The sequence below is a fragment of the Pagrus pagrus genome (genome assembly GCF_965226575.1).
Source record: "Pagrus pagrus genome assembly, chromosome: 21".
Taxonomy (NCBI): Eukaryota; Metazoa; Chordata; class Actinopteri; order Spariformes; family Sparidae; genus Pagrus; species Pagrus pagrus.
The window spans coordinates 26,433,421-26,460,008 of NC_140208.1; the positions used below are offsets into that span (position 1 = coordinate 26,433,421).

The window sequence follows — 26,588 nt, forward strand, 5'->3', positions numbered from 1 at the left end:
AACTACATGAAAAAACATGGAGTCATTAAATAATCATGGTTGACCACCTTGGAAACAAGAAGGAGCTCAGCAAATGTCATGGTAGCTGCACTCTGATTACATTGAGGATGTCACTATTTATTCAGAAGAAAAATTGAACATTTGTTCAAACATAGAGGAAGAAGTTCATCTTCAAACTTTAATGACCTGGGGCCTCATGTATCAATGTTGCGTACGCACAAAAAAGTGGCGTACGTCATTTTCCACGCCAACGTTCAGATGTATCAAAAGTGAAATGACCGTGGAAATGTACGGTGCCCCACGCCAGCTTCATGGCTGGCGTACGCACGTTTCTACAGCTATTGTTCCTTTGGCGACACTCTGAGGTGATGCTGGGAAACTGTTAATTATGTGAAAACAATTTGTCCTCAGAGTAATGTGCACATCAGAGACACGGACAATTAACACACACGTGTTTGCAATCATATGGATCATAAATCATAAATCATAAAAACATGCGCAAAGTGATGAAAAAATGCCATTAACAACGGCAGCCTTGGCCTTGTTAGAAGACATCGCAAATGTTAATATCGGACGTGAGAGGGTGTTTAGAGAACGGGAAGATCTGTTGGCAAATGACGACAACTGGCTCATGAGTCGTTTTAGGTTGCCGAGGCCAGTGTTACTGGAGCTGTGCGCAGAGCTGCGGCCGGCCCTAGAACGAAACAAAGCCAGGAGCCAGGGTTGTCCGTGCCCACACAGGTGCTGACCACTCTGGGGTTCCTGGCAACAGGAGCCTTCCAGAGGGAGCTGGCCGACCGGTCAGGAGTGTGCCAGTCCACCCTGAGCCGAGCCATGCCAGCTGTGTGGGACGGGATCATAAGAATGTCATCCTGGTACATCAAAGTCCCACACAATACTGTTGAACAGGCCAACATTGAAGCGCAATTTGCAGCAAGAGCCGGTTTCCCTAATGTAATCGGAGCTATTGACTGCACACATAAAAGCGCCATCACAGGATGAATTTGTTTTCGTCAACAGGAAACATTTTCATTCAATTAATGTTCAAATAATATGTGATGCGCAAATGCAGCTCACCAACATCGTGGCAAGGTGGCCTGGTTCAACGCATGACGCGTTCATTCTTACCAATAGCATGGTTGGTAACAGGCTGGAGGCTGGCACGGTGCGCGATGGGTGGCTTCTCTGAATAATGTATCCGTTTAATTGCGCCCCGAATGTAAACCAGCACAATGCCCATTTGGGCACGTGCATTCAAATATGTGCATTTGTTTTTCCCCGGTGAAAATAGAGCGGTAGAGCTATCTGAGAAGCCCTTTATTGTCTCCTTGTGTTCAGGATTTGTGTCATTGAACGCGTGCGTAAAGTTGGAGATGTCACACTGCAGTAGCCACGGCCACGTCATTAATATAAGTGTGATCCGTCTCGTCAATCCTTGTAATGAAGTTGTTTTGTCCTTCTGTTTGTTTCCCACTAACGTTGGCACTTATATTATAAAATAAATATATAAATATATATTATTCCTTTTGAAAAAAGTAATAGTGATTCAATCAAGTGGTGCATGAACGAAGGAAACCAAATCTATTTCACATGTTATTGGGCAGAAATCCTCCGCTTCACCTCCACGTCGGACCATTTTTTATTTTTAATTTTAGTGAGTGTGCGCTGCTCCGACCCCACAGCGTTCACTGCCTCACACACACGCTCCCACTCAAATCAAATCAAATCAAATCAAATTTTATTTGTATAGCCCAAATTCACAAATCACAGTTTGCCTCAGAGGGCTTTACAATCTGTACAGAGACGACACACACGACTCACATTTCTTTTTTTTTTTTTCTTTTGTTTTGTGTTTGTTCCTGGCGAGAGGCTACCAAATGATACAGATCTTCGTCTCGACTTTATTTAATAGCGTTTCGAGCTCAGACTCGGTGAAGTTGCGCTGATCTGATGGTGCAGAGAGGGGAATCCCCGGTGCAGGCCCTATTTAAATTTATTTGCATATTTAAATGAGGGCGTGGACAGGGAGGAGTTTAGCACTTCTACATGTGCGCTCAATTCCACGTTGATTGGGATGGACAAAGGGAAAGTGCTTGGATCGATGCTTACGCACACTTTGATACATCTGATTTTTTTTGTGCGTACGACAGTTTCTGGATTCTAGCGTACGCCATGTTTCAGTAGGAAATCCACGCAAGTCTTAGTACATGAGGCCCCTGGTCTTTAAATGCCACAGACTGTTTTAAGTAGTTTGCCTTGTGATCCAGTAGAGGGCACTCTAAAATTTCACCAGCACGCTTCGGAACGTCTACCATTGCTGTGGTAACTGGCATCCAAATCGGTATTTTGCGTTATTTCTTTCCAGCACAAATAAAAACACAGTATGTTCCTGTTATGAGTGCACAGAAGAGCATATGCAAGTGGACAACCATCCTCCCAAGGGAGCATTTCTGTTGCACTTGCACAAACACAGTGCTTAAAACAGGAGGCTATGACGATTCCCCACACTAGCACCTGCTCAACCTGCTCACAGTCGCAATAATAGCAAAGTGCATAAGTAAATAATGGCCACCCACAAGTTTGAGGAAGAATGATGGCTTGTGTTGCCCCCCTATTTATCTGCAGTAATAACTGTGGCTGTTGTTTAGGCTGTCATCTGGTGACTGAATTAATCTCTTCATAATGTTAGATAAACAGAGTTTCTAGATAAATTGTTTCTTTTTATTGGATGCAAACAACTCAATCAGTCAGACACGACAACAAATACGGACTCAAAACTATTTTGCGGGGGACCCTGGACAGTCCAACACTGTAAGACCAAAACACTCACAGTATGGATCATGGACTTCTGATAACGTATATTCATCTTGAATAACCTGCTCAGGTCATTTATCTGTCCCCTCCCACCTATAGAATCCCATTAAGACTGTCCACGAGAGTGTATTCTCATTTTTTGCGAAGAGGATAATCTTCAGAGCATGTCAGTCTGCACTAGTTAATAGTTTAGCTGTCTGGGCAATGACATTGTATTACTCTGTCTTGAATGAGTGTTGCTATGCTACTGCCTTTCGCTCTTGTCTCTGCCAATACCATTTGACTCTAAAGAAGATGCAGTGTATGTCTAAACATTAGTCACTTGCACCTAATGAAGTATTAAATGAAGCAGAGTCTCGGGTGCATTCCTGGGTTCTGTGCCAGTGAAGTGGCCCTCACATCTTTCTCATCCTTGGGGCATTGCTCCATTACAGCTACATGAATGCCACCCTTACAAAAATATACTGTACTGACAACTCTAGCGCTACACAATACATACCGACAAATGATAAAGTTACAGCTGATGCTTAAATATGTGGAGACTATGCATAAAAAATGTAATAGTGTAATTACGAATGAATTAATTTTTTATTATATTACTTATTGGCTAACATGCTTACTGTAAAGTGTTTACAAAGCCTAAAACAGTGGCAACCAATACTAGAAATACCACAAATTAAATTTATCACCTGAAGCATCGCCATCCAATTAAGCACACAGAGTGCCAGCACCACCAAAAATTGGACCTAACTCTTGGAAAGAGCATCAAGGCAGTTAGAGAAACACCTCCATCCCCCACATCAAATCAGAACATTACTGTCTGCTTTCTCCAGCATTAATGGACCCATCACATGTGCTCTCTTTTTGGTTTTTTTGTACTGGTAAAGGACATGGTGCCAATTATCACAGTGGGTTACAAGCTGTTGAACATAGCTGACACCAACAAATAAACATTTCACACTGCAGGATTAATAAAGGATTTATATCTGAAGGACTGAAGATTTATGCTTATTTTTGTATAACTGATTTACTTTAATTTTTGTTGCACACACAATTCACACACAATTCTTTAACATACTTTATGTCATGATTTAGTGTCTTGTTCTTCTGTTTCCTGTTTCATTTTGATATTATGCCCTCATGTGTCACTTCTTGCTTTTCAGTTCCTCCTGTGTGTTCTTCCCTCCCAGGGTTTTTCTGTTCGTTCCCTCACCTGTCCTCTTCCCTCCTAACTCCACCTGTTCCTGATCCCCTCGTTAGTGGGGATCAGGCTGTATTCGAAACCGCATACTATACTGCTAGTACGTACTGATTTGGCCAAAATGTAGTATGTAGTATGCAGTATGCAAACAAAAGCAAAATCTGCAGTATGCGAAAAGTTCCCGGATGTCGTACTGATTCGGAAAATATTTCCAGTATGCATCCGACCAGTCTTCTCTGCCTACTGTTTCCCCCAATGCAATGCGCTGGAGCCTGGATCATGACGTTCTCGTCACGTACTCCGGAGCAGTACAGCGTTTATGTTTGTTCACATAACATAAGTACAGTGCATAGTAGGGTTGTCACAAGAACCGATACTTCGGTACCTATTCGATGCCGAAATGAAAAAAATAATTCGATACTTGCTTTTTTCTGGTAACGTCAGAACCGAATATACAACTTTTCACTCGGCGAGCCGTGTCGATTCTTGGCGGAACTGACGGGGGCAGTATACGCGTGTGAGCAGCACAGAGCAGTCAGCGGCGCTGAAGAAGGAAACCTGCCGTCTGGCTTCAGCAAGAGAGAGTGAAAGCACAACACGTCGGCTCGTCGTCAAGACAGGTACTAAGAGTCGCGTGTGGAAATATTTTGCATTCGAGGCGGATGAATACGGAGCAATTCTAGACTCAAACAAGCCGACATGCAAACAGTGCCTCAGAAGTTTTCAAACGAAAGGAGGAAGCACGTCAAACCTGGCCAAACACCTCAAAGACAGGCACCCCGACTTGTTTAGAGAATTCAAGTGAGTTTCGAGTGAGTTTCCGTTTACTATCACTGTTGTGTCACGTCATACGTTAACCTGAATATGCCTACGTTCCGTCATTTGGGCATGAGAGTCAGCTGGGGCGCAGGCTTCTACTCTCTCGCTCAGTCGCTCCCTCATGTAGATGTTTAACGTAATGTAACGGTACGGTCTGCGTCATTATACGTAAGGTGACATGATGAGATACTGTCTGACAGTCTCTTACCTTATGTTATTTAAACTGAAAGTACCTTTTGGCAGTTGGCAGCTGGTACTGCAATTTAAATTCTGTGCAAAAAGATGTTGAAGCACAGTGGTGTTAAATACTTGACAGTTTGAAGTAGTTTTCAATAAATTAGTGAATTTAAAAGTACATGGGTTCTGTTGTTTTTTTTTTAAATTGTGGTATCGAATTAGTATCGAGAATCGTGGAAATTCACAGGTATTGGTATCGACTACTGAAATTCTGGTATCGTGACAACCCTAGTGCATAGAGTACTTGACTATTGTGACGAAAGCTATATAGGTACAATAGAAATCCAGGCTGTTGTACATATGAAATGAAAAAAAGTACTCTGTTAATTAAAACATTTTTTTTAAATAATATTCGGTGATTTCTGTACAGACAGAGCTCCCGAGACAGCGCTATACTGTATACTGTCCACTACAGACATGAAGCTTCCCTCTAGCGTTTAATCTTCAAAGAGCAGTGGTTAAGATAACTGGCCTGCTGTCTCCCCCGGGACGACGACGCATGTTGGCCAGCGGAACACCTCTGGAGACGGGGCTGCTGCCTCTGAGACGACCCGCTCCTTCTGGAGCTTCACTTCTCCGAAAACATCGAGGCAAATTACTAAACAGCTGTCATTTGAGTAAACTAACCGCACATTGGGGATCTAAATGGTTACTTTCTCGCATGAAAAAATATTAAAACTTAATAAAGTGACATATTAACAGCGCTACAGCGGAAAATAAAACAGCTTTGCGCCTGTTTTGCAACTACCGCTGCCGGTCGCCACGAAATGCATTCTGGGAAACTTGCTACTGCATACTGCGGTGTGAACGGCGTCGGTCTGCTGAAGTAGCATGCTGAATCCCACATTCAGTATGCAGTATACAGTATATACTAACGCAGTATGTAGTAGGCAGTACGGTAGTATGCGGTTTCGAAAACAGCCATAGTCTTTGTTCTCCCTCATGTCTTTGTGTCATAATTCAACAATTTTCTGTTGTTTTCAAATATTAAAGTTATACAACCACAATGCCTGCCTTTCAGCAAATTTTAAGTAGAGCCTTCGGTCAGCATGTGCAGGAATTAGGCTTGCTGATAGGCTTTGCTAACAGACCAGCACATCACACAGCCAGGGGAGCCGGAGATTGTCCTATCAAATAAAGTTCAACACCCTGTTACGAGAGTTGTCTTCTGAAGACAAACTTTATGGATATATATCAGATGGATTTTGACTGGCACCCACTTGAGTTAGATTTTTTTAAAACAATATTATTTATGGTTATTGTTATAGTTATTGTTCTTGATTTAGACAGCCCTTTACAGTCCAAAACCCAAAGATATTCAATTTACTATGACAGGACTTAATGAAATGACTCAAAATGACTAATCAATTATTAAAAACGTTTTTTGTCTTGTTTTAAGGAAAAACAGCAGACATCTCGACCCAATCAGGATGATAATTAATCCAAACCCAGATTAACACAAAGGATCGACCAATATTTCTTTTTTAGGGCTGATACCAACAATGATTACTAGTACTTAAGGACACTGATAACCGACATTTGGAATCAATGGTCATGATAGACCGATTATTGGTCTGACAGATTATCAAGATAATTAACGAGATCATTTTCTCGAGATCTCGAGATAACGAAACTTTGTTTTCCCGAGATAACGATATAATTAATTCGAGATCTCGTCATTAACTACATAGCTAACCAGCTCATAGCTAACATCAGGCTCACTTAGATTGCGCCGCCGATATAGCTGAAGCCTTGCTAACCGTCTTTTAGATTATGCACACTAATGTGTATATTATCTGTAATAGCAAGGCATAATGCTATTTCAGCCTGTGTCAGGCCTTGATTGAAAAGATATGTGACATGGTGATCGATATGCTCCTGCTCCTCTGACATTGCTACACTGAATGATGTTTCCTGCAATGATTTAATATACTACACTATCGTTTTGTTTTCTCAAGATCTCGAGAAAATTATCCTGTTATCTCGGGAAAACGGCAGTTGTTATTTCGAGATCTCGAGAAAACAAATGAAATTAACTCCTTATCACAGGAAAATGGAGGAAATAAAATGTATGAATGCATGGCCCTTTAGGGCTTCCGTAATATATGCCTACATCCAATATTCACTCTTAAAAATATTTTAGCTGCTCCATTATGTTCACCAGCTTATCTCTTAACTTATCTGCCATTTGGCACTGGACAGGTAGCGCTCTATAAGTTTATCAGAGCCTGTTCACTGAAAAAATCAGCCTGCTATAGACACCAGGGGTCCGTTTCACAAAGCAGGTTCAACAAACTCTGAGTCTAACCTTGAACTCTGAGTTGATCTACTCTGAGATAGGAAACTCTGAGTTTTCGGTTCCAGAACAGCTGATTTGAGTTAGTTTGATCAACTCGGAGTAGTTTCACCTGGAGTTAAGCGCGTGTGCCACAAGTATAAAAAGACAGCATCAATGGAGCCTCGATTCGACGAGTCACCATGGCAACGGGGAAGAGGAGGGCTACGTTTTTCACCACACTGGGCGTTTCAGGGCGAGGCACACTTTTCTGACCGCGCTGCATACAGTTGCCTTGCTCAAGTGCTCTGCATCTCCGACGTTGTATAAAAAAACTCCCTATTAAAAAAAAAGAAAAAAAAAACGCAGCGCAACACACAATATCTGCTGGGATGTGAGAGCATGACTTCGGTTGGTAATGTTGGAAATGTAAGGACGGATTAGGTTGTGTATGTAAATGATGGACTGTGACGTGAAACGGTACCGCTCAAAAAGACAATTGTCTGGAAATGCAAGAACATCTATGCACGGTCTGATAATCATCTTCCGACGAATATTTAATTCTCTGCGCAGTAATGCTGCACCTTCATCCACGGGATCATTATCAAAAGGACATGCCATGGTAATGAAAATAGTCGCCACCTAATATAACTTCTAATGTAGGCCTACTGACTGACTTTTGCAATGATTTTCTCAAAAAACAGACGGCAGAACTATATTACGCCAAAACTCGCCTGCTGACTGAATGAATGAGGAAATCAAATACCGTGTGTGGCTGAAAGAGGGCGGAGATAGAGAGAAACTCGAGGTTTGTTGAGAAAAACCTGGTCCCGACCAGGTTAGAGTCATAGAGTATGTTACCATGGTAACTGACCGAGAGCTTAAGTTACCTCTCTCTGTGAAACAGGCTGGAGTTACCCCTCTTTCTCTGGTTTGAGTTACCTCCCTTTGTGAAACGGAAAACTCAGAGTTTCCCTCATTTCAGGGTTAACAGACTCAGAGTTTTCACTAAACCTGCTTTGTGAAACGAACCCCTGGTTGATGAGAGCAGTGAGATTGAACCAAAACAGCAGTTTTGTGGGTATAAACCAAAACCATAATACTAAAAAGCTGGGCAGAGCTGAGAAGAACTGCTCCTCATATTACACAGTGATCTCAAACATTAATAATAATAATTATTAAAGTAAATATTATATAAAGTAATAATTGTAGTAAGTTGTAAGTAAAGTTGTAATAAAAACAACAACAACAACAACAATAATAATAATAAAAAATAATAATAATATATTGATTGGTGGAGTTTTAAAATGCATTCTGCCTGAACATCTTAAAGCATACATAGACCCCAAATTCCAGTGGAATAGTTTCACCTTGTTCCAAGGATTTTCTAGAATCAAGTCATTGCATTTTAATAGCATTGCAGTAACCTTACTTTCACTGTCAAGATACTGATGCTGACAATTTTAAAAACAAGGAAAACTGCATTGGTAACAATAGACTCATCTCAACCCTGGCAGGAAAATGCTAAGATTATGCTTCAATACTGTAATGTATGTAATGAGACATTTTCTGTATAGACGTATGTGCCTGTACCTTCCTTTAAAAAAGGAAGGAAGAAAAAATACTAGGTGCAGTAAATTCACGTGTGATTATTCACGCGTGACTTCTGTAAAGCAACAACTCCTGTCGCATCCAATACAAACAGATTTGACTTCATTATGACAAACATTAAATGACCATACACAGAGACGCAGAGTGCCGTGGAACTGCTTCAGTGTTGGAGCTAATCGAAGTGAAGTGAAGCAGATGCAGCAGGCTTCATGCTGCCAGTCTGCACCGCACTGCGCCCCGCTTCCACCCAACACACAACACCAGCGACTACACACAGTCTGCATGCTGCTTAACTCCTCTTTATGAGACAATGACAGCTATACCGGCTACAACAAACACCTTCCTCCACCTCTCCTCTTCATCTCTTGTCTTTCTTTCTGGCTGTCATTATGTTTTAAAACCTCTTCCATCCATCCAGTCCTCTGTCAGCATGATGCGGACTCGCTGACCAATGACTAGTATATAGAGGAGCTGTCAACCCTAATGCGGTAAACTCCCTGCCCACACCGCACAGGGCCAAGCTGAACGACGCAGTAACACCCAGAACAGCGTCGATGCTCGTCGATGCTTCGGAGCAACACAGAAATGACTTACAGTTCGCAGGAACTGGATTTCGTCCTCGCCCTCTCCTCCTTCAGCCATGGTAAGCTTTCACACGGAGATGCTCGTGCTGTATCTGCGTGTGGAGCAGAAGCTGGCTGTGCGTGTGTGTGGTGGTGTGTGCGTGTTTGAGACGGCAAAAGCCAACGCACAGCTGAGCTCGTCGCTCATTGGATGGCGCGCGCTCACCGAGGGAGGAGCTGCACAGGTGTGAGCGGGTGTTTGTGTGCGCGCGAGCAGTTTTTGGGTGGTTTGCCCCCTCCCCTGCGTCAGCCGGTTTGGTATGGAAGCTCATTACCGCCATCAACAATGACAGTAATTTACATTGTTAATTACATGATATGAGTCCAGTGCCATAAAGCTTTATGAGTAAGGAACTTTAACATACAGATTAAAGTATATTAAATTCAAGCCAGCGAGTTCACACATGGTTCTGTTTCCATTCCCTCATGTCACTTTTCATAAAATGTTCTTTATCAGTTGATGTCACTGTCCACTCACCTGTCTACACTAATTCTTCAATTGTCTTCAGCTCTTCATTCAACCAACCAGGAGGCTGTTGCTGTAAGTAAACACAGAAACAAAACTTTAAGCCTGAGTTTATAGACTGCTCATGCTACCTACCGAGCTTGGATTATCCCACAGAGAAAAAAGAAGAGTGATTTTCTGCTGCAGGAATTATTTTGTTAACATCTTGACCTCAGCAGAATCTTTGATGTCAACATACAAGTTTACCTGAGGCCTGTGTTAAAATAGTCATCAGTTAGCGACATATTTCAGCGTGGTACATCCAGCTGCATCTGTGAAAAAATATTAAAAAAACAATTAATGAGTTAGATAATCACTCAATTATTGAACAGCCGAAGTTAAACTTGTTATTAATGTTGCTATAAATTATTACCTTTATTCTGTGTGACACAGCTTCTATTCCTTATGAAGAATAGGCTCCAAGAGAAAAAGTAGTAGTACACCTTTGTGTCGTACACCCAATGTGAGTAAAAGAGGCGTTGTTTGTTAATGTTGTCATTAAGTAACTTACCTCTGGTAGAAAAATCTACACCTTTTTGGAAAAAAATATAGATAAAGGTATAACAGAGTGAGTAAAATGAATAATCTTTGAACTACGAAATATGTTAAAAATAAAACTTGCAAGAGACTTTTGTTAATATACTCATTAAATAACTTACCTCTGGCATTGGAAAATACACCTTGTGGAAAAAAATACATTAAAACACAACCGAGTAAAATCTTTTGTTAATTATTTAAGAAGTCAAATTATATATTAAATGGATAAACAGGTATTTCACATGTAAACTAGGTTCAGACGACTGCATACATTCTATCATTAGCTTGGTAGTGTCTGCTTGGACCTGAAACCTTGATTCAGCCACCACACACTTGACAAAATATGCCTCAGAGATCCATTACGGATGTTGACACTCAGAGCGTCAACAGAACACATAGCTGTTGGCTCTGTTAGCATTAGCTGGCCTGATAGGAGTCGGAGGAAAAAGATTGTCGTGATGTAAAGCTTTATTCCTCTTCAGTGGCAGTCACCACAACACATAGACCTGACGATAACTGTGTTATTTTCAGACATTAACAGGGTACAGACAAACACTGAGGTTAACCATGATGAAGAGGACATCTACACCTGTGTAGCCTACTGACACCTCTGCTACAGAGACACACACCAGAGAGCCTCTCAGAGTGGAGACACTATCCCATACAGTGGCTCTCTCAAAAGGTCCATAAATGTGTAGGCCTAGTGATGGTCAAAGCTCCACCAGACTCCCCATCTTTCCAGCAGACACAAAGAGCTGAGCTTCACATCACACACACTAGAAAGCCAGGAGGCCATGTCTCCTCAGGTCGTTACTTCCCCACTCCTCTGCTGATTTTTAAAAAATGCTAGGAGACAGGGATCATGATTTGAGGCTGATATTGATTAATTTATTTATTATTTAATAGATAAAATCATCTGAGATAAACTTCCTCAACACTCAGATTATAAAATTCTCACATAAACTCTTTATCTGGTTGTTCATCTGAGATACACTTCCTTAACACTCAGATTATAAAATCCTCAAAAAAAAAAACTCTTCATCTGGTTCTTCATCTGAGATACACTTCATCAACACTCAGATTATAAAATCCTCAGACAACCTCATCATCTTGTCATCTGGTTGCCCACCACACTTCGTTAACACTCAGATTATAAAATCCTCACAAAACCTCTTCATCTGGTTCTTCATCTGAGATACACTTCCTCAACATTCAGATTATAAAAATCTCACAAAACCTCTTCATCTGGTTATTAATCTGAGATACAATTCCCCAACACTCAGATTATTAAATCCTAACACAACCCCTTCATCTGGTTGTTAATCTGAAATACACTTCCTCGACACTCAGATAATAAAATCCTCACACAGCCTCTTCACCTGGTTCTTAGTCTGAGATACACCTCCTCAACACTCAGACTATAAAATCCTCACACAACCTCTTCATCTGGTTCTTAATCTGAGATACACGTCCTTCAACATTCAGATTATAAAATCATCACACAACCTCTTCATCTGGTCATCTGGTTGTTAATCTGAGATACACTTCCTCAACACTCAGATTATAAAATCCTCACAAAACCCCTCATCTGGTCATCTGGTTGTTAATCTGAGATACACTTCCTCAACCCTCAGATTATAAAATCCTCGCAAAACCTCTTCATCTGGTTATTAATCTGAGATACACTTCGTCAACACTCAGATTATAAAATCCTCACACAACCTCTTCATCTGATAATCTGGTTGTTAATCTGAGATACACTTCCTCAACACTCAGATTATAAAATCCTCACAAAACCCCTTCATCTGGTCATCTGGTTGTTAATCTGAGATACACTTCCTCAACACTCAGTTTATAGAATCCTCGCAAAACCTCTTCATCTGGTTATTAATCTGAGATACACTTCGTCAACACTCAGATTATAAAATCCTCACACAACCTCTTCATCTGATAATCTGATTGTTAATCTGAGATACACTTCCTCAACACTCAGATTATAAAATCCTCACACAACCCCTTCATCTGTTTTTTTATCTGAAAAACACCCCCTCAACACTCAGATTATAGAATCCTCATGAAACCTCTTCATCTGTTCATCTGGTTGTTAATCTGAGATACACTTCCTCAACCCTCAGATTATAAAATCCTCGCAAAACCTCTTCATCTGGTTATTAATCTGAGATACACTTCGTCAACACTCAGATTATAAAATCCTCACACAACCTCTTCATTTGATAATCTGGTTGTTAATCTGAGATACACTTCCTCAACACTCAGATTATAAAATCCTCACAAAACCCCTTCATCTGGTCATCTGGTTGTTAATCTGAGATACACTTCCTCAACACTCAGTTTATAGAATCCTCGCAAAACCTCTTCATCTGGTTATTAATCTGAGATACACTTCGTCAACACTCAGATTATAAAATCCTCACACAACCTCTTCATCTGATAATCTGATTGTTAATCTGAGATACACTTCCTCAACACTCAGATTATAAAATCCTCACACAACCCCTTCATCTGTTTTTTTATCTGAAAAACACCCCCTCAACACTCAGATTATAGAATCCTCATGAAACCTCTTCATCTGTTGATCTGCTTGTTAATCTGAGATACACTTCCTCAACCCTCAGATTATAAAATCCTCACACAACCTCTTCATCTGGTTTTTAGTCTGAGATACACATCCTCAGCACTCAGATTATAAAATCCTCACACAAACTATTTATTTGGTTGTTAATCTGAAATACACTTCCTCAAAACTCAGATTATAAAATCATCCGCAACATCTTCATCTGGTTGTTAATCTGAGATTAATTCCTCAACACTCAGATTATAAAATCTTCGCACAACCTCTTCATCTGGTTCTTAATCTGAGATACACTTCTTCAACACTCAGATTATAAAATCCTCACATAAACTCTTTATCTCGTTGTTAATATGAGATGCACTTCCTCGACACTCAGATTATAAAATCCTCACACAACCTTTTCATCTGGTTCTTAATCTGAGATACATTTGCTCAACATTCAGATTATAGAATCCTCACAAAACCTCTTCATCTGGTTTTAAATCTGAGATACACTTCCTCAACACTCAGATTATAAAATCCTCACAAAACCTCTTCATCTGGTCATCTGGCTGTTAATCTGAGATACACTTCCACAACCCTCAGATTATAAAATCCTCACAAAACCTCTTCATCTTATCATCTGGTTGTTAATCTGAGATACACTTCCTCAACCCTCAGATTATAGAATCCTCGCAAAACCTCTTCATCTGGTTATTAATCTGAGATACACTTCCTCAACAGTCAATTATAAAATCCTCACAAAACCTCTTCATCTGGTCATCTGGCTGTTAATCTGAGATACACTTCCTCAACCCTCAGATTATAGAATCCTCGCAAAACCTCTTCATCTGGTTATTAATCTGAGATACACTTCCTCAACACTCAATTATAAAATCCTCACAAAACCTCTTCATCTGGTCATCTGGCTGTTAATCTGAGATACACTTCCTCAACACTCAGATTATAAAATCCTCACAAAACCTCTTCATCTTGTCATCTGGTTCTTAATCTGAGATACACTTCCTCAACCCTCAGATTATAAAATCCTCACACAACCTCTTCATCTGATAATCTGGTTGTTAATCTGAGATACACTTCCTCAACACTCAGATTATAAAATCGTCACAAAACCCCTTCATCTGGTCATCTGGTTGTTAATCTGAGATACACTTCCTCAACACTCAGTTTATAGAATCCTCGCAAAACCTCTTCATCTGGTTATTAATCTGAGATACACTTCGTCAACACTCAGATTATAAAATCCTCACACAACCTCTTCATCTGATAATCTGATTGTTAATCTGAGATACACTTCCTCAACACTCAGATTATAAAATCCTCACACAACCCCTTCATCTGTTTTTTTATCTGAAAAACAACCCCCTCAACACTCAGATTATAGAATCCTCACAAATCCTCTTTATCTGTTCATCTGCTTGTTAATCTGAGATACACTTCCTCAACCCTCAGATTATAAAATCCTCACACAACCTCTTCATCTGGTTTTTAGTCTGAGATACACATCCTCAGCACTCAGATTATAAAATCCTCACACAAACTATTTATTTGGTTGTTAATCTGAAATACACTTCCTCGAAACTCAGATTATAAAATCATCCACAACATCTTCATCTGGTTGTTAATCTGAGATTAATTCCTCAACACTCAGATTATAAAATCTTCGCACAACCTCTTCATCTGGTTCTTAATCTGAGATACACTTCCTCAACAGTCAATTATAAAATCCTCACAAAATCTCTTCATCTGGTCATCTGGCTGTTAATCTGAGATACACTTCCTCAACCCTCAGATTATAGAATCCTCGCAAAACCTCTTCATCTGGTTATTAATCTGAGATACACTTCCTCAACACTCAATTATAAAATCCTCACAAAACCTCTTCATCTGGTCATCTGGCTGTTAATCTGAGATACACTTCCTCAACACTCAGATTATAAAATCCTCACAAAACCTCTTCATCTTGTCATCTGGTTCTTAATCTGAGATACACTTCCTCAACCCTCAGATTATAAAATCCTCACACAACCTCTTCATCTGATAATCTGGTTGTTAATCTGAGATACACTTCCTCAACACTCAGATTATAAAATCCTCACAAAACCCCTTCATCTGGTCATCTGGTTGTTAATCTGAGATAGACTTCCTCAACACTCAGTTTATAGAATCCTCGCAAAACCTCTTCATCTGGTTATTAATCTGAGATACACTTCGTCAACACTCAGATTATAAAATCCTCACACAACCTCTTCATCTGATAATCTGATTGTTAATCTGAGATACACTTCCTCAACACTCAGATTATAAAATCCTCACACAACCCCTTCATCTGTTTTTTTATCTGAAAAACACCCCCTCAACACTCAGATTATAGAATCCTCACAAATCCTCTTCATCTGTTCATCTGCTTGTTAATCTGAGATACACTTCCTCAACCCTCAGATTATAAAATCCTCACACAACCTCTTCATCTGGTTTTTAGTCTGAGATACACATCCTCAGCACTCAGATTATAAAATCCTCACACAAACTATTTATTTGGTTGTTAATCTGAAATACACTTCCTCGAAACTCAGATTATAAAATCATCCACAACATCTTCATCTGGTTGTTAATCTGAGATTAATTCCTCAACACTCAGATTATAAAATCTTCGCACAACCTCTTCATCTGGTTCTTAATCTGAGATACACTTCTTCAACACTCAGATTATAAAAGCCTCACAAAACCTCTTCATGTGGTTCTTAATCTGAGATACACTTCCTCAACACTCAGATTATAAAATCCTCACATAAACTCTTTATCTCGTTGTTAATATGAGATGCACTTCCTCGACACTCAGATTATAAAATCCTCACACAACCTCTTCATCTGGTTCTTAATCTGAGATACATTTGCTCAACATTCAGATTATAAAATCCTCACAAAACCTCTTCATCTAGTTTTAAATCTGAGATACACTTCCTCAACACTCAGATTATAAAATCCTCACAAAACCTCTTCCTCTGGTCATCTGGCTGTTAATCTGAGATACACTTCCTCAACCCTCAGATTGAGGAAGTATCAAAAATAAAATCAATGTATGCATAAACATACATGCTAAATACGAATGCATTAATTAATTATTTTAATTAATTAATTGTCTTTAATAAATCAAAGTTACAATAGTAACCAACCCACCTTAACCTAGTACCCCAGTACCATGTTAATAGTCACAGTCAAAGTAAAAAAATCAAAATCAAAGTCAAAATGAACTTTTTATAATTTATCAAAAACATTCAATATTAAATTTCAAACTACTCAAGCAGGGTAAGACTCAAGTGTTTCAATAATTGCGCAATATTCATTCATTCATTAAATACGTAGCTACGTTCACAAATATGTCAATGATGACCAAACCTCATAGACGTTGTAGGGTCAACCAGAAAAGTGACATAACTGTTCAAAACAAGAATAATGCTCTAGACTACATCAGCGAGTAATTAAACTAAAGTATTGTCTACAATTCGGCTGTCTTATTTTAAACAAAAATCATCGTTTTACCTTCGAACCGAGTGGTCAGAGCTTAGCTTCCACGCACGGCCCGACAGGAAATCCGCAGAGTTTTCCAGATGGAGTATTGAATGGGATGCATTCAGTAACGACTCTGGTGAAACAGCGCGGTAGTGAGCAATTACACGGACAGTATGTGATTTAATACAATCGAAATTTGTTGGCAACAGACTCACCGGTGGCTGACGGTTTCAAGTGCTTGATTCAGAGCGCTCCGGTCAAATGTTTGTGACGCCGACAGTAACATGCCACAGTCACAGTGGAGACGGAGAGAGGAAGTGAAACTCTGTGACCCGCGATTAAAGGAAGTTCGGGGTCACGGGGCGTGGGCCCGCAAAATACATAAATAAATAAATAAATAAAATGGATAACTAAATGCGGGCTACATTAATCTGAGATTAATTCCTCAACACTCAGATTATAAAATCTTCGCACAACCTCCTCATCCGGTTCTTAATCTGAGATACACTTCTTCAACACTCAGATTATAAAAGCCTCACAAAACCTCTTCATATGGTTCTTAATCTGAGATACACTTCCTCAACACTCAGATTATAAAATCCTCACATAAACTCTTTATCTGGTTGTTAATCTGAGATGCACTACCTCAACACTCAGATTATAAAATCCTCACACAACCTCTTCATCTGGTTCTTAATCTGAGATACATTTGCTCAACACTCAGATTATAAAATCCTCACACAAACTCTTTATTTGGTTGTTAATCTGAGATACACATCCTCAGCACTCAGATTATAAAATCCTCACACAAACTCTTTATCTGGTTGTTAATCTGAGATCAATTCCTCAACACTCAGATTATAAAATCTTCGCACAACCTCCTCATCTGGTTCTTAATCTGAGATACACTTCCTCAACATTCAGATTATAAAATCCTCACAAATCCTCTTCATCTTGTCATCTGGTTGTTAATCTGAGATACACTTCCTCAACACTCAGATTATAAAATCCTCACAAAACCTCTTCATCTTGTCATCTGGTTCTTAATCTGAGATACACTTCCTCAACCCTCAGATTATAAAATCCTCACACAACCTCTTCATCTGGTTTTTAATCTGAGATACACATCCTCAGCACTCAGATTATAAAATCCTCCACAACCTCTTTATCTGGTTGTTAATCTGAGATTAATTCCTCAACACTCAGATTATAAAATCTTCGCACAACCTCCTCATCTGGTTCTTAATCTGAGATACACTTCTTCAACACTCAGATTATAAAAGCCTCAGACAACCTCTTCATCTGGTTCTTAATCTGAGATACACTTCCTCAACACTCAGATTATAAAATCCTCACATAAACTCTTTATTTGGTTGTTAATCTAAAATACACTTCCTAAACACTCAGATTATAAAATCCTCACACAAACTCTTTATTTGGTTGTTAATCTAAAATACACTTCCTCAACACTCAGATTATAAAATCCTCACACAACCCCTACATCTGGTTTCTAATCTGAGATGCGCTTCCTCGACACTCAGATTATAAAATCCTCACACAACCTCTTCATCTGGTTTTTAGTCTGAGATACACATCCTCAGCACTCAGATTATAAAATCCTCACACAAACTATTTATTTGGTTGTTAATCTGAAATACACTTCCTCAAAACTCAGATTATAAAATCATCCGCAACATCTTCATCTGGTTGTTAATCTGAGATTAATTCCTCAACACTCAGATTATAAAATCTTCGCACAACCTCTTCATCTGGTTCTTAATCTGAGATACACTTCTTCAACACTCAGATTATAAAATCCTCACATAAACTCTTTATCTCGTTGTTAATATGAGATGCACTTCCTCGACACTCAGATTATAAAATCCTCACACAACCTTTTCATCTGGTTCTTAATCTGAGATACATTTGCTCAACATTCAGATTATAGAATCCTCACAAAACCTCTTCATCTGGTTTTAAATCTGAGATACACTTCCTCAACACTCAGATTATAAAATCCTCACAAAACCTCTTCATCTGGTCATCTGGCTGTTAATCTGAGATACACTTCCACAACCCTCAGATTATAAAATCCTCACAAAACCTCTTCATCTTATCATCTGGTTGTTAATCTGAGATACACTTCCTCAACCCTCAGATTATAGAATCCTCGCAAAACCTCTTCATCTGGTTATTAATCTGAGATACACTTCCTCAACAGTCAATTATAAAATCCTCACAAAACCTCTTCATCTGGTCATCTGGCTGTTAATCTGAGATACACTTCCTCAACCCTCAGATTATAGAATCCTCGCAAAACCTCTTCATCTGGTTATTAATCTGAGATACACTTCCTCAACACTCAATTATAAAATCCTCACAAAACCTCTTCATCTGGTCATCTGGCTGTTAATCTGAGATACACTTCCTCAACACTCAGATTATAAAATCCTCACAAAACCTCTTCATCTTGTCATCTGGTTCTTAATCTGAGATACACTTCCTCAACCCTCAGATTATAAAATCCTCACACAACCTCTTCATCTGATAATCTGGTTGTTAATCTGAGATACACTTCCTCAACACTCAGATTATAAAATCGTCACAAAACCCCTTCATCTGGTCATCTGGTTGTTAATCTGAGATACACTTCCTCAACACTCAGTTTATAGAATCCTCGCAAAACCTCTTCATCTGGTTATTAATCTGAGATACACTTCGTCAACACTCAGATTATAAAATCCTCACACAACCTCTTCATCTGATAATCTGATTGTTAATCTGAGATACACTTCCTCAACACTCAGATTATAAAATCCTCACACAACCCCTTCATCTGTTTTTTTATCTGAAAAACAACCCCCTCAACACTCAGATTATAGAATCCTCACAAATCCTCTTTATCTGTTCATCTGCTTGTTAATCTGAGATACACTTCCTCAACCCTCAGATTATAAAATCCTCACACAACCTCTTCATCTGGTTTTTAGTCTGAGATACACATCCTCAGCACTCAGATTATAAAATCCTCACACAAACTATTTATTTGGTTGTTAATCTGAAATACACTTCCTCGAAACTCAGATTATAAAATCATCCACAACATCTTCATCTGGTTGTTAATCTGAGATTAATTCCTCAACACTCAGATTATAAAATCTTCGCACAACCTCTTCATCTGGTTCTTAATCTGAGATACACTTCCTCAACAGTCAATTATAAAATCCTCACAAAATCTCTTCATCTGGTCATCTGGCTGTTAATCTGAGATACACTTCCTCAACCCTCAGATTATAGAATCCTCGCAAAACCTCTTCATCTGGTTATTAATCTGAGATACACTTCCTCAACACTCAATTATAAAATCCTCACAAAACCTCTTCATCTGGTCATCTGGCTGTTAATCTGAGATACACTTCCTCAACACTCAGATTATAAAATCCTCACAAAACCTCTTCATCTTGTCATCTGGTTCTTAATCTGAGATACACTTCCTCAACCCTCAGATTATAAAATCCTCACACAACCTCTTCATCTGATAATCTGGTTGTTAATCTGAGATACACTTCCTCAACACTCAGATTATAAAATCCTCACAAAACCCCTTCATCTGGTCATCTGGTTGTTAATCTGAGATAGACTTCCTCAACACTCAGTTTATAGAATCCTCGCAAAACCTCTTCATCTGGTTATTAATCTGAGATACACTTCGTCAACACTCAGATTATAAAATCCTCACACAACCTCTTCATCTGATAATCTGATTGTTAATCTGAGATACACTTCCTCAACACTCAGATTATAAAATCCTCACACAACCCCTTCATCTGTTTTTTTATCTGAAAAACACCCCCTCAACACTCAGATTATAGAATCCTCACAAATCCTCTTCATCTGTTCATCTGCTTGTTAATCTGAGATACACTTCCTCAACCCTCAGATTATAAAATCCTCACACAACCTCTTCATCTGGTTTTTAGTCTGAGATACACATCCTCAGCACTCAGATTATAAAATCCTCACACAAACTATTTATTTGGTTGTTAATCTGAAATACACTTCCTCGAAACTCAGATTATAAAATCATCCACAACATCTTCATCTGGTTGTTAATCTGAGATTAATTCCTCAACACTCAGATTATAAAATCTTCGCACAACCTCTTCATCTGGTTCTTAATCTGAGATACACTTCTTCAACACTCAGATTATAAAAGCCTCACAAAACCTCTTCATGTGGTTCTTAATCTGAGATACACTTCCTCAACACTCAGATTATAAAATCCTCACATAAACTCTTTATCTCGTTGTTAATATGAGATGCACTTCCTCGACACTCAGATTATAAAATCCTCACACAACCTCTTCATCTGGTTCTTAATCTGAGATACATTTGCTCAACATTCAGATTATAAAATCCTCACAAAACCTCTTCATCTAGTTTTAAATCTGAGATACACTTCCTCAACACTCAGATTATAAAATCCTCACAAAACCTCTTCCTCTGGTCATCTGGCTGTTAATCTGAGATACACTTCCTCAACCCTCAGATTGAGGAAGTATCAAAAATAAAATCAATGTATGCATAAACATACATGCTAAATACGAATGCATTAATTAATTATTTTAATTAATTAATTGTCTTTAATAAATCAAAGTTACAATAGTAACCAACCCACCTTAACCTAGTACCCCAGTACCATGTTAATAGTCACAGTCAAAGTAAAAAAATCAAAATCAAAGTCAAAATGAACTTTTTATAATTTATCAAAAACATTCAATATTAAATTTCAAACTACTCAAGCAGGGTAAGACTCAAGTGTTTCAATAATTGCGCAATATTCATTCATTCATTAAATACGTAGCTACGTTCACAAATATGTCAATGATGACCAAACCTCATAGACGTTGTAGGGTCAACCAGAAAAGTGACATAACTGTTCAAAACAAGAATAATGCTCTAGACTACATCAGCGAGTAATTAAACTAAAGTATTGTCTACAATTCGGCTGTCTTATTTTAAACAAAAATCATCGTTTTACCTTCGAACCGAGTGGTCAGAGCTTAGCTTCCACGCACGGCCCGACAGGAAATCCGCAGAGTTTTCCAGATGGAGTATTGAATGGGATGCATTCAGTAACGACTCTGGTGAAACAGCGCGGTAGTGAGCAATTACACGGACAGTATGTGATTTAATACAATCGAAATTTGTTGGCAACAGACTCACCGGTGGCTGACGGTTTCAAGTGCTTGATTCAGAGCGCTCCGGTCAAATGTTTGTGACGCCGACAGTAACATGCCACAGTCACAGTGGAGACGGAGAGAGGAAGTGAAACTCTGTGACCCGCGATTAAAGGAAGTTCGGGGTCACGGGGCGTGGGCCCGCAAAATACATAAATAAATAAATAAATAAAATGGATAACTAAATGCGGGCTACATTAATCTGAGATTAATTCCTCAACACTCAGATTATAAAATCTTCGCACAACCTCCTCATCCGGTTCTTAATCTGAGATACACTTCTTCAACACTCAGATTATAAAAGCCTCACAAAACCTCTTCATATGGTTCTTAATCTGAGATACACTTCCTCAACACTCAGATTATAAAATCCTCACATAAACTCTTTATCTGGTTGTTAATCTGAGATGCACTACCTCAACACTCAGATTATAAAATCCTCACACAACCTCTTCATCTGGTTCTTAATCTGAGATACATTTGCTCAACACTCAGATTATAAAATCCTCACACAAACTCTTTATTTGGTTGTTAATCTGAGATACACATCCTCAGCACTCAGATTATAAAATCCTCACACAAACTCTTTATCTGGTTGTTAATCTGAGATCAATTCCTCAACACTCAGATTATAAAATCTTCGCACAACCTCCTCATCTGGTTCTTAATCTGAGATACACTTCCTCAACATTCAGATTATAAAATCCTCACAAATCCTCTTCATCTTGTCATCTGGTTGTTAATCTGAGATACACTTCCTCAACACTCAGATTATAAAATCCTCACAAAACCTCTTCATCTTGTCATCTGGTTCTTAATCTGAGATACACTTCCTCAACCCTCAGATTATAAAATCCTCACACAACCTCTTCATCTGGTTTTTAATCTGAGATACACATCCTCAGCACTCAGATTATAAAATCCTCCACAACCTCTTTATCTGGTTGTTAATCTGAGATTAATTCCTCAACACTCAGATTATAAAATCTTCGCACAACCTCCTCATCTGGTTCTTAATCTGAGATACACTTCTTCAACACTCAGATTATAAAAGCCTCAGACAACCTCTTCATCTGGTTCTTAATCTGAGATACACTTCCTCAACACTCAGATTATAAAATCCTCACATAAACTCTTTATTTGGTTGTTAATCTAAAATACACTTCCTAAACACTCAGATTATAAAATCCTCACACAAACTCTTTATTTGGTTGTTAATCTAAAATACACTTCCTCAACACTCAGATTATAAAATCCTCACACAACCCCTACATCTGGTTTCTAATCTGAGATGCGCTTCCTCGACACTCAGATTATAAAATCCTCACACAATGTCTTCATCTGGTCATCTGGTTGTTAATCTGAGATACACTTCCTCAACACTCAGATTATAAAATCCTTCACAACCTCTTTATCTGGTTCTTAATCTGAGATAAATTCCTCAACACTCAGATTGCACAGAAGGTCACCCAGCTCGCTGATTATCAGCATGTAGTGTTCACGTGATGCCGCGGTGTTCTGCACCAATCAGGTTGCTGATCACCTGGCTGAGCGATCGATCGTTGCTGCTTGCGGAGGGAGAGCACTCATCACCTCTTCTACATGGTCCTTCGAGCCGGATCTGCAGTATCCACAGTAGAGTCATGGCTTTTCCTGATAATGTCCGTGCACGGCGTGAAGTTCGTCGACCTCGTTATCTGGACGATTTCCTGGTAGATCTTCCAAGACGTCAATTACCTCAGTCACACACACTTCATGACCACTCCAACGTGGGAGAAATTAACATTCATGAATCCCCTAAGCTTCCTCATGATGGACTGACACCACAGAGCCCTATTCCAGAGGTGGTTTTGTCAGCACTGAAAGAGATGAGGGAGGACAATAACCAACTCAGGCGAGATACGCAGACCCTCATCAGTGCCCTCACCCCACGACCTTCAGCTGCTTCTCAGCCTCACGTTTCAAGTCCCAGTGCATTCACCCACAAGCATACTCACCAGGCAGAGGACCGTGGCTCCTTTCTAAAGGCTCCAACTCCAGACTTTACATCTACTCCACTGCATTATAGTGTCTAACCTGTCAGCTATCTAGAGGATGACCTTTAGGGTGTGCCATGGCCGGACCCATCTTCCTCAGCTCAACTCCATCCAAGCGACGAGTCATTCCCTCCACCACCGCCGCCAGTCTCGTATCCTCCCCACAGCTGGGTGTCCACACCTGAGTATGTCGAGCCATATACCAGTCATCGTAGACCACCCACTCACCCTTTTCATAAAGCAGATGAGCAACATCAGTGGCCACATGTAGACCTGAAGGAATCGACAGGCTACAGTCAACCACGTTCTCCATCTCATCAGGAGACCACATATCGTGGACCACAGCCTCAGATTTCATGCTTCACCGCCGAAGACCCTTGTCAGTTTGCATGCTTAAAGATAGCGCTTGAGAATATCTTACCTGAAGATGCTACTGAGAGGTTTAAATATCAGATACTCGTTGATCATCTCAAGCTGGAAGACGCCCTCCTGATTGCGGACTCTTACAGCAACAGCCACCACCCTTATAGCTCTCACTCTGCTGGGAGTGTTGCTCCGGTTCAGGGAGTATCCAGTGGCAGTGAGTAGTGATATAAAAGGGATGTTCCATCAAGTGCGCCTCCTGCCTGAGGACAAGCCCTTCCTCCGGTTCCTCTGGAGAGAGCTGGATCGCAGCGCAGTACCGGATGTCTACGAGTGGCAAGTGTTGCCGTTCAGGACAACCTGCAGTCCTTGCTGCGCCACCTTTGCTCTTCAAAGACATGTCCTAGATCACAGTAGCCCAGGTGAGGACATCCATCACTCTGTTGAGAACTGCTTTTATGTAGACAACCTTATCCAGAGCTTCATATCCGAGCAAGAAGCCAAGCAGCTCATCACAAAGCTACACCCACTTCTCCTCTCAGGTGGGTTTGAACTACACCAGTTGGCCACCAATGTTCCTGACATCATTAGTCACCTGCCATCAGAATCAAGAGCAGAGCGTAGAGAACTGTGGCTATCACTGGATGGAGCCGACCCACCAGAGCGAGCTTTGGGGCTGTTGTGGCACTGCACATCTGACACCTTCACCTACCAGTTTCGTCAAACAGAGCCTCACCAACCAACGATGCGCAGCATCTATCGGGTCTTAGCTAGACAATATGACCCTCTTGGCCTGCTCATCCCTTTCACCACTCGAGCCAAGATATTGGTGCAGCGTCTCTGGAGTAAGAAAAGAGACTGGGACGATCCACAGTTGCCGGATGATCTGCTCCAGCAATGGTATTCCTGGGAGAGTGAACTTCAACAGCTCCCCTCTATCTCTCTGCCTAGATGTTATGTTGACCTGGCGACAGACATCTCAGCTTGCACTCAGACCATTCACGTCTTCTCAGATGCATCGGAGAAAGCTTATGGGGCTGTAGCCTGTCTTCGCACAGTGGATCAAGCAGGTAATGCTCAGGTAGCATTCCTAGCTGCCAGATCTTGAGTATCCCCAGTTCGCCAGCAGTCCATCCCAAGACTGGAACTCTGTGCTGCTCACATTGGAGCACAGCTCGCTGCTGTCCTAAGGAAGGAGCTAACTCTCCAGGTCTCCAGTATCACCTATTGGACAGACTCCACCACAGTCCTGAAGTGGCTGCAGTCACAATCTTGCCGCTACAAGATATTTGTCGGGTCCAGAGTTGCTGACATTCAGGAGCTGACTGAGGATAGTCCTTGGAGATATGTCAGTTCTGGAGACAACCCTGCTGATGACATAACTAGAGGGCTGGCTTTGTCACAGCTCCTCGGTCGCAACCGGTGGAGCCATGGACCTCTTTTCTTGATGAATCATCCTGGCCAGCCTCTCCAGACATCTCCCTGTCAGAGGACCCAGTTGAACTACGTAAGGCTAACTTCTGTGGACATGTCTCAGTGACTACTGATAAACCTTTGCCTGATCCTAGTACCTTCAACAACTTCAAGGAGCTGCTTGAAGCCTCAGTCCAGGCGGGCAATGGGGCGGCCGCTTCCTCAAGCCCAACAGCAGATGACTACAGACAGGCTGAACTGGCCCTCTTCAGGAAAGTGCAGGAAGACTGTTTCCCGGAAAAGTTCGCTCTCCTGGCCAGTCCCCCAATCAGTCCCTAACAGCAGCCGATTGCTTACATTGGCACCTGAGTACAACAATGAAGCTCAGTTGATCCGTGTCGGGGGTCGCCTTCGCAGATGCGATGAGCTTAATCGAGACACTCTACATCCAATTGTACTCGATCCCCATCATCCCATCACCAAACTGGTCATAAAATAAAAAATAAAATAAAATAGACAATCTTAACTGTTCAATGACCACTCTAAGTATTTACAAATATACAGTGCAATACAAATATATATATGGTATGGTAGATGTACATATATATACATATATAAATATATATAGCCATTTGAGTCCAAACATCAGAGGGAGGAGTTGTAAAGTTTAATGGCCAGAGGTAGGAATGACTTCCTGTGGCGCTCACTGGTGCATTTTGGAGCAATTAGTCTCTCGCTGAAGGTGCTCCTCTGTTTGACCAGAGCGTTGTGGAGAGGGTGAGAGCCATACTGCAGTATCGCCCACAAA

The 26,588-nt window shown here is 40.3% G+C and overlaps 1 protein-coding gene across 13 annotated transcripts in view; it reads right to left on the minus strand.

Moving 5' to 3' along the window:
- Positions 1-9,678, minus strand: part of ryr2a (ryanodine receptor 2a (cardiac)) — a 333,069-nt gene extending 323,391 nt beyond the window's left edge. For all 13 annotated transcript variants that reach the window (XM_084342544.1, XM_084342552.1, XM_084342553.1 and 10 more), the window contains exon 1: positions 9,552-9,678. In XM_084342544.1, the coding sequence (XP_084198670.1) occupies positions 9,552-9,599 (48 nt within the window). In that variant the 5' untranslated portion in view covers positions 9,600-9,678. The remainder of the gene's footprint in view (positions 1-9,551) is intronic.
- Between the last annotated feature and the right edge of the window lie 16,910 nt (positions 9,679-26,588).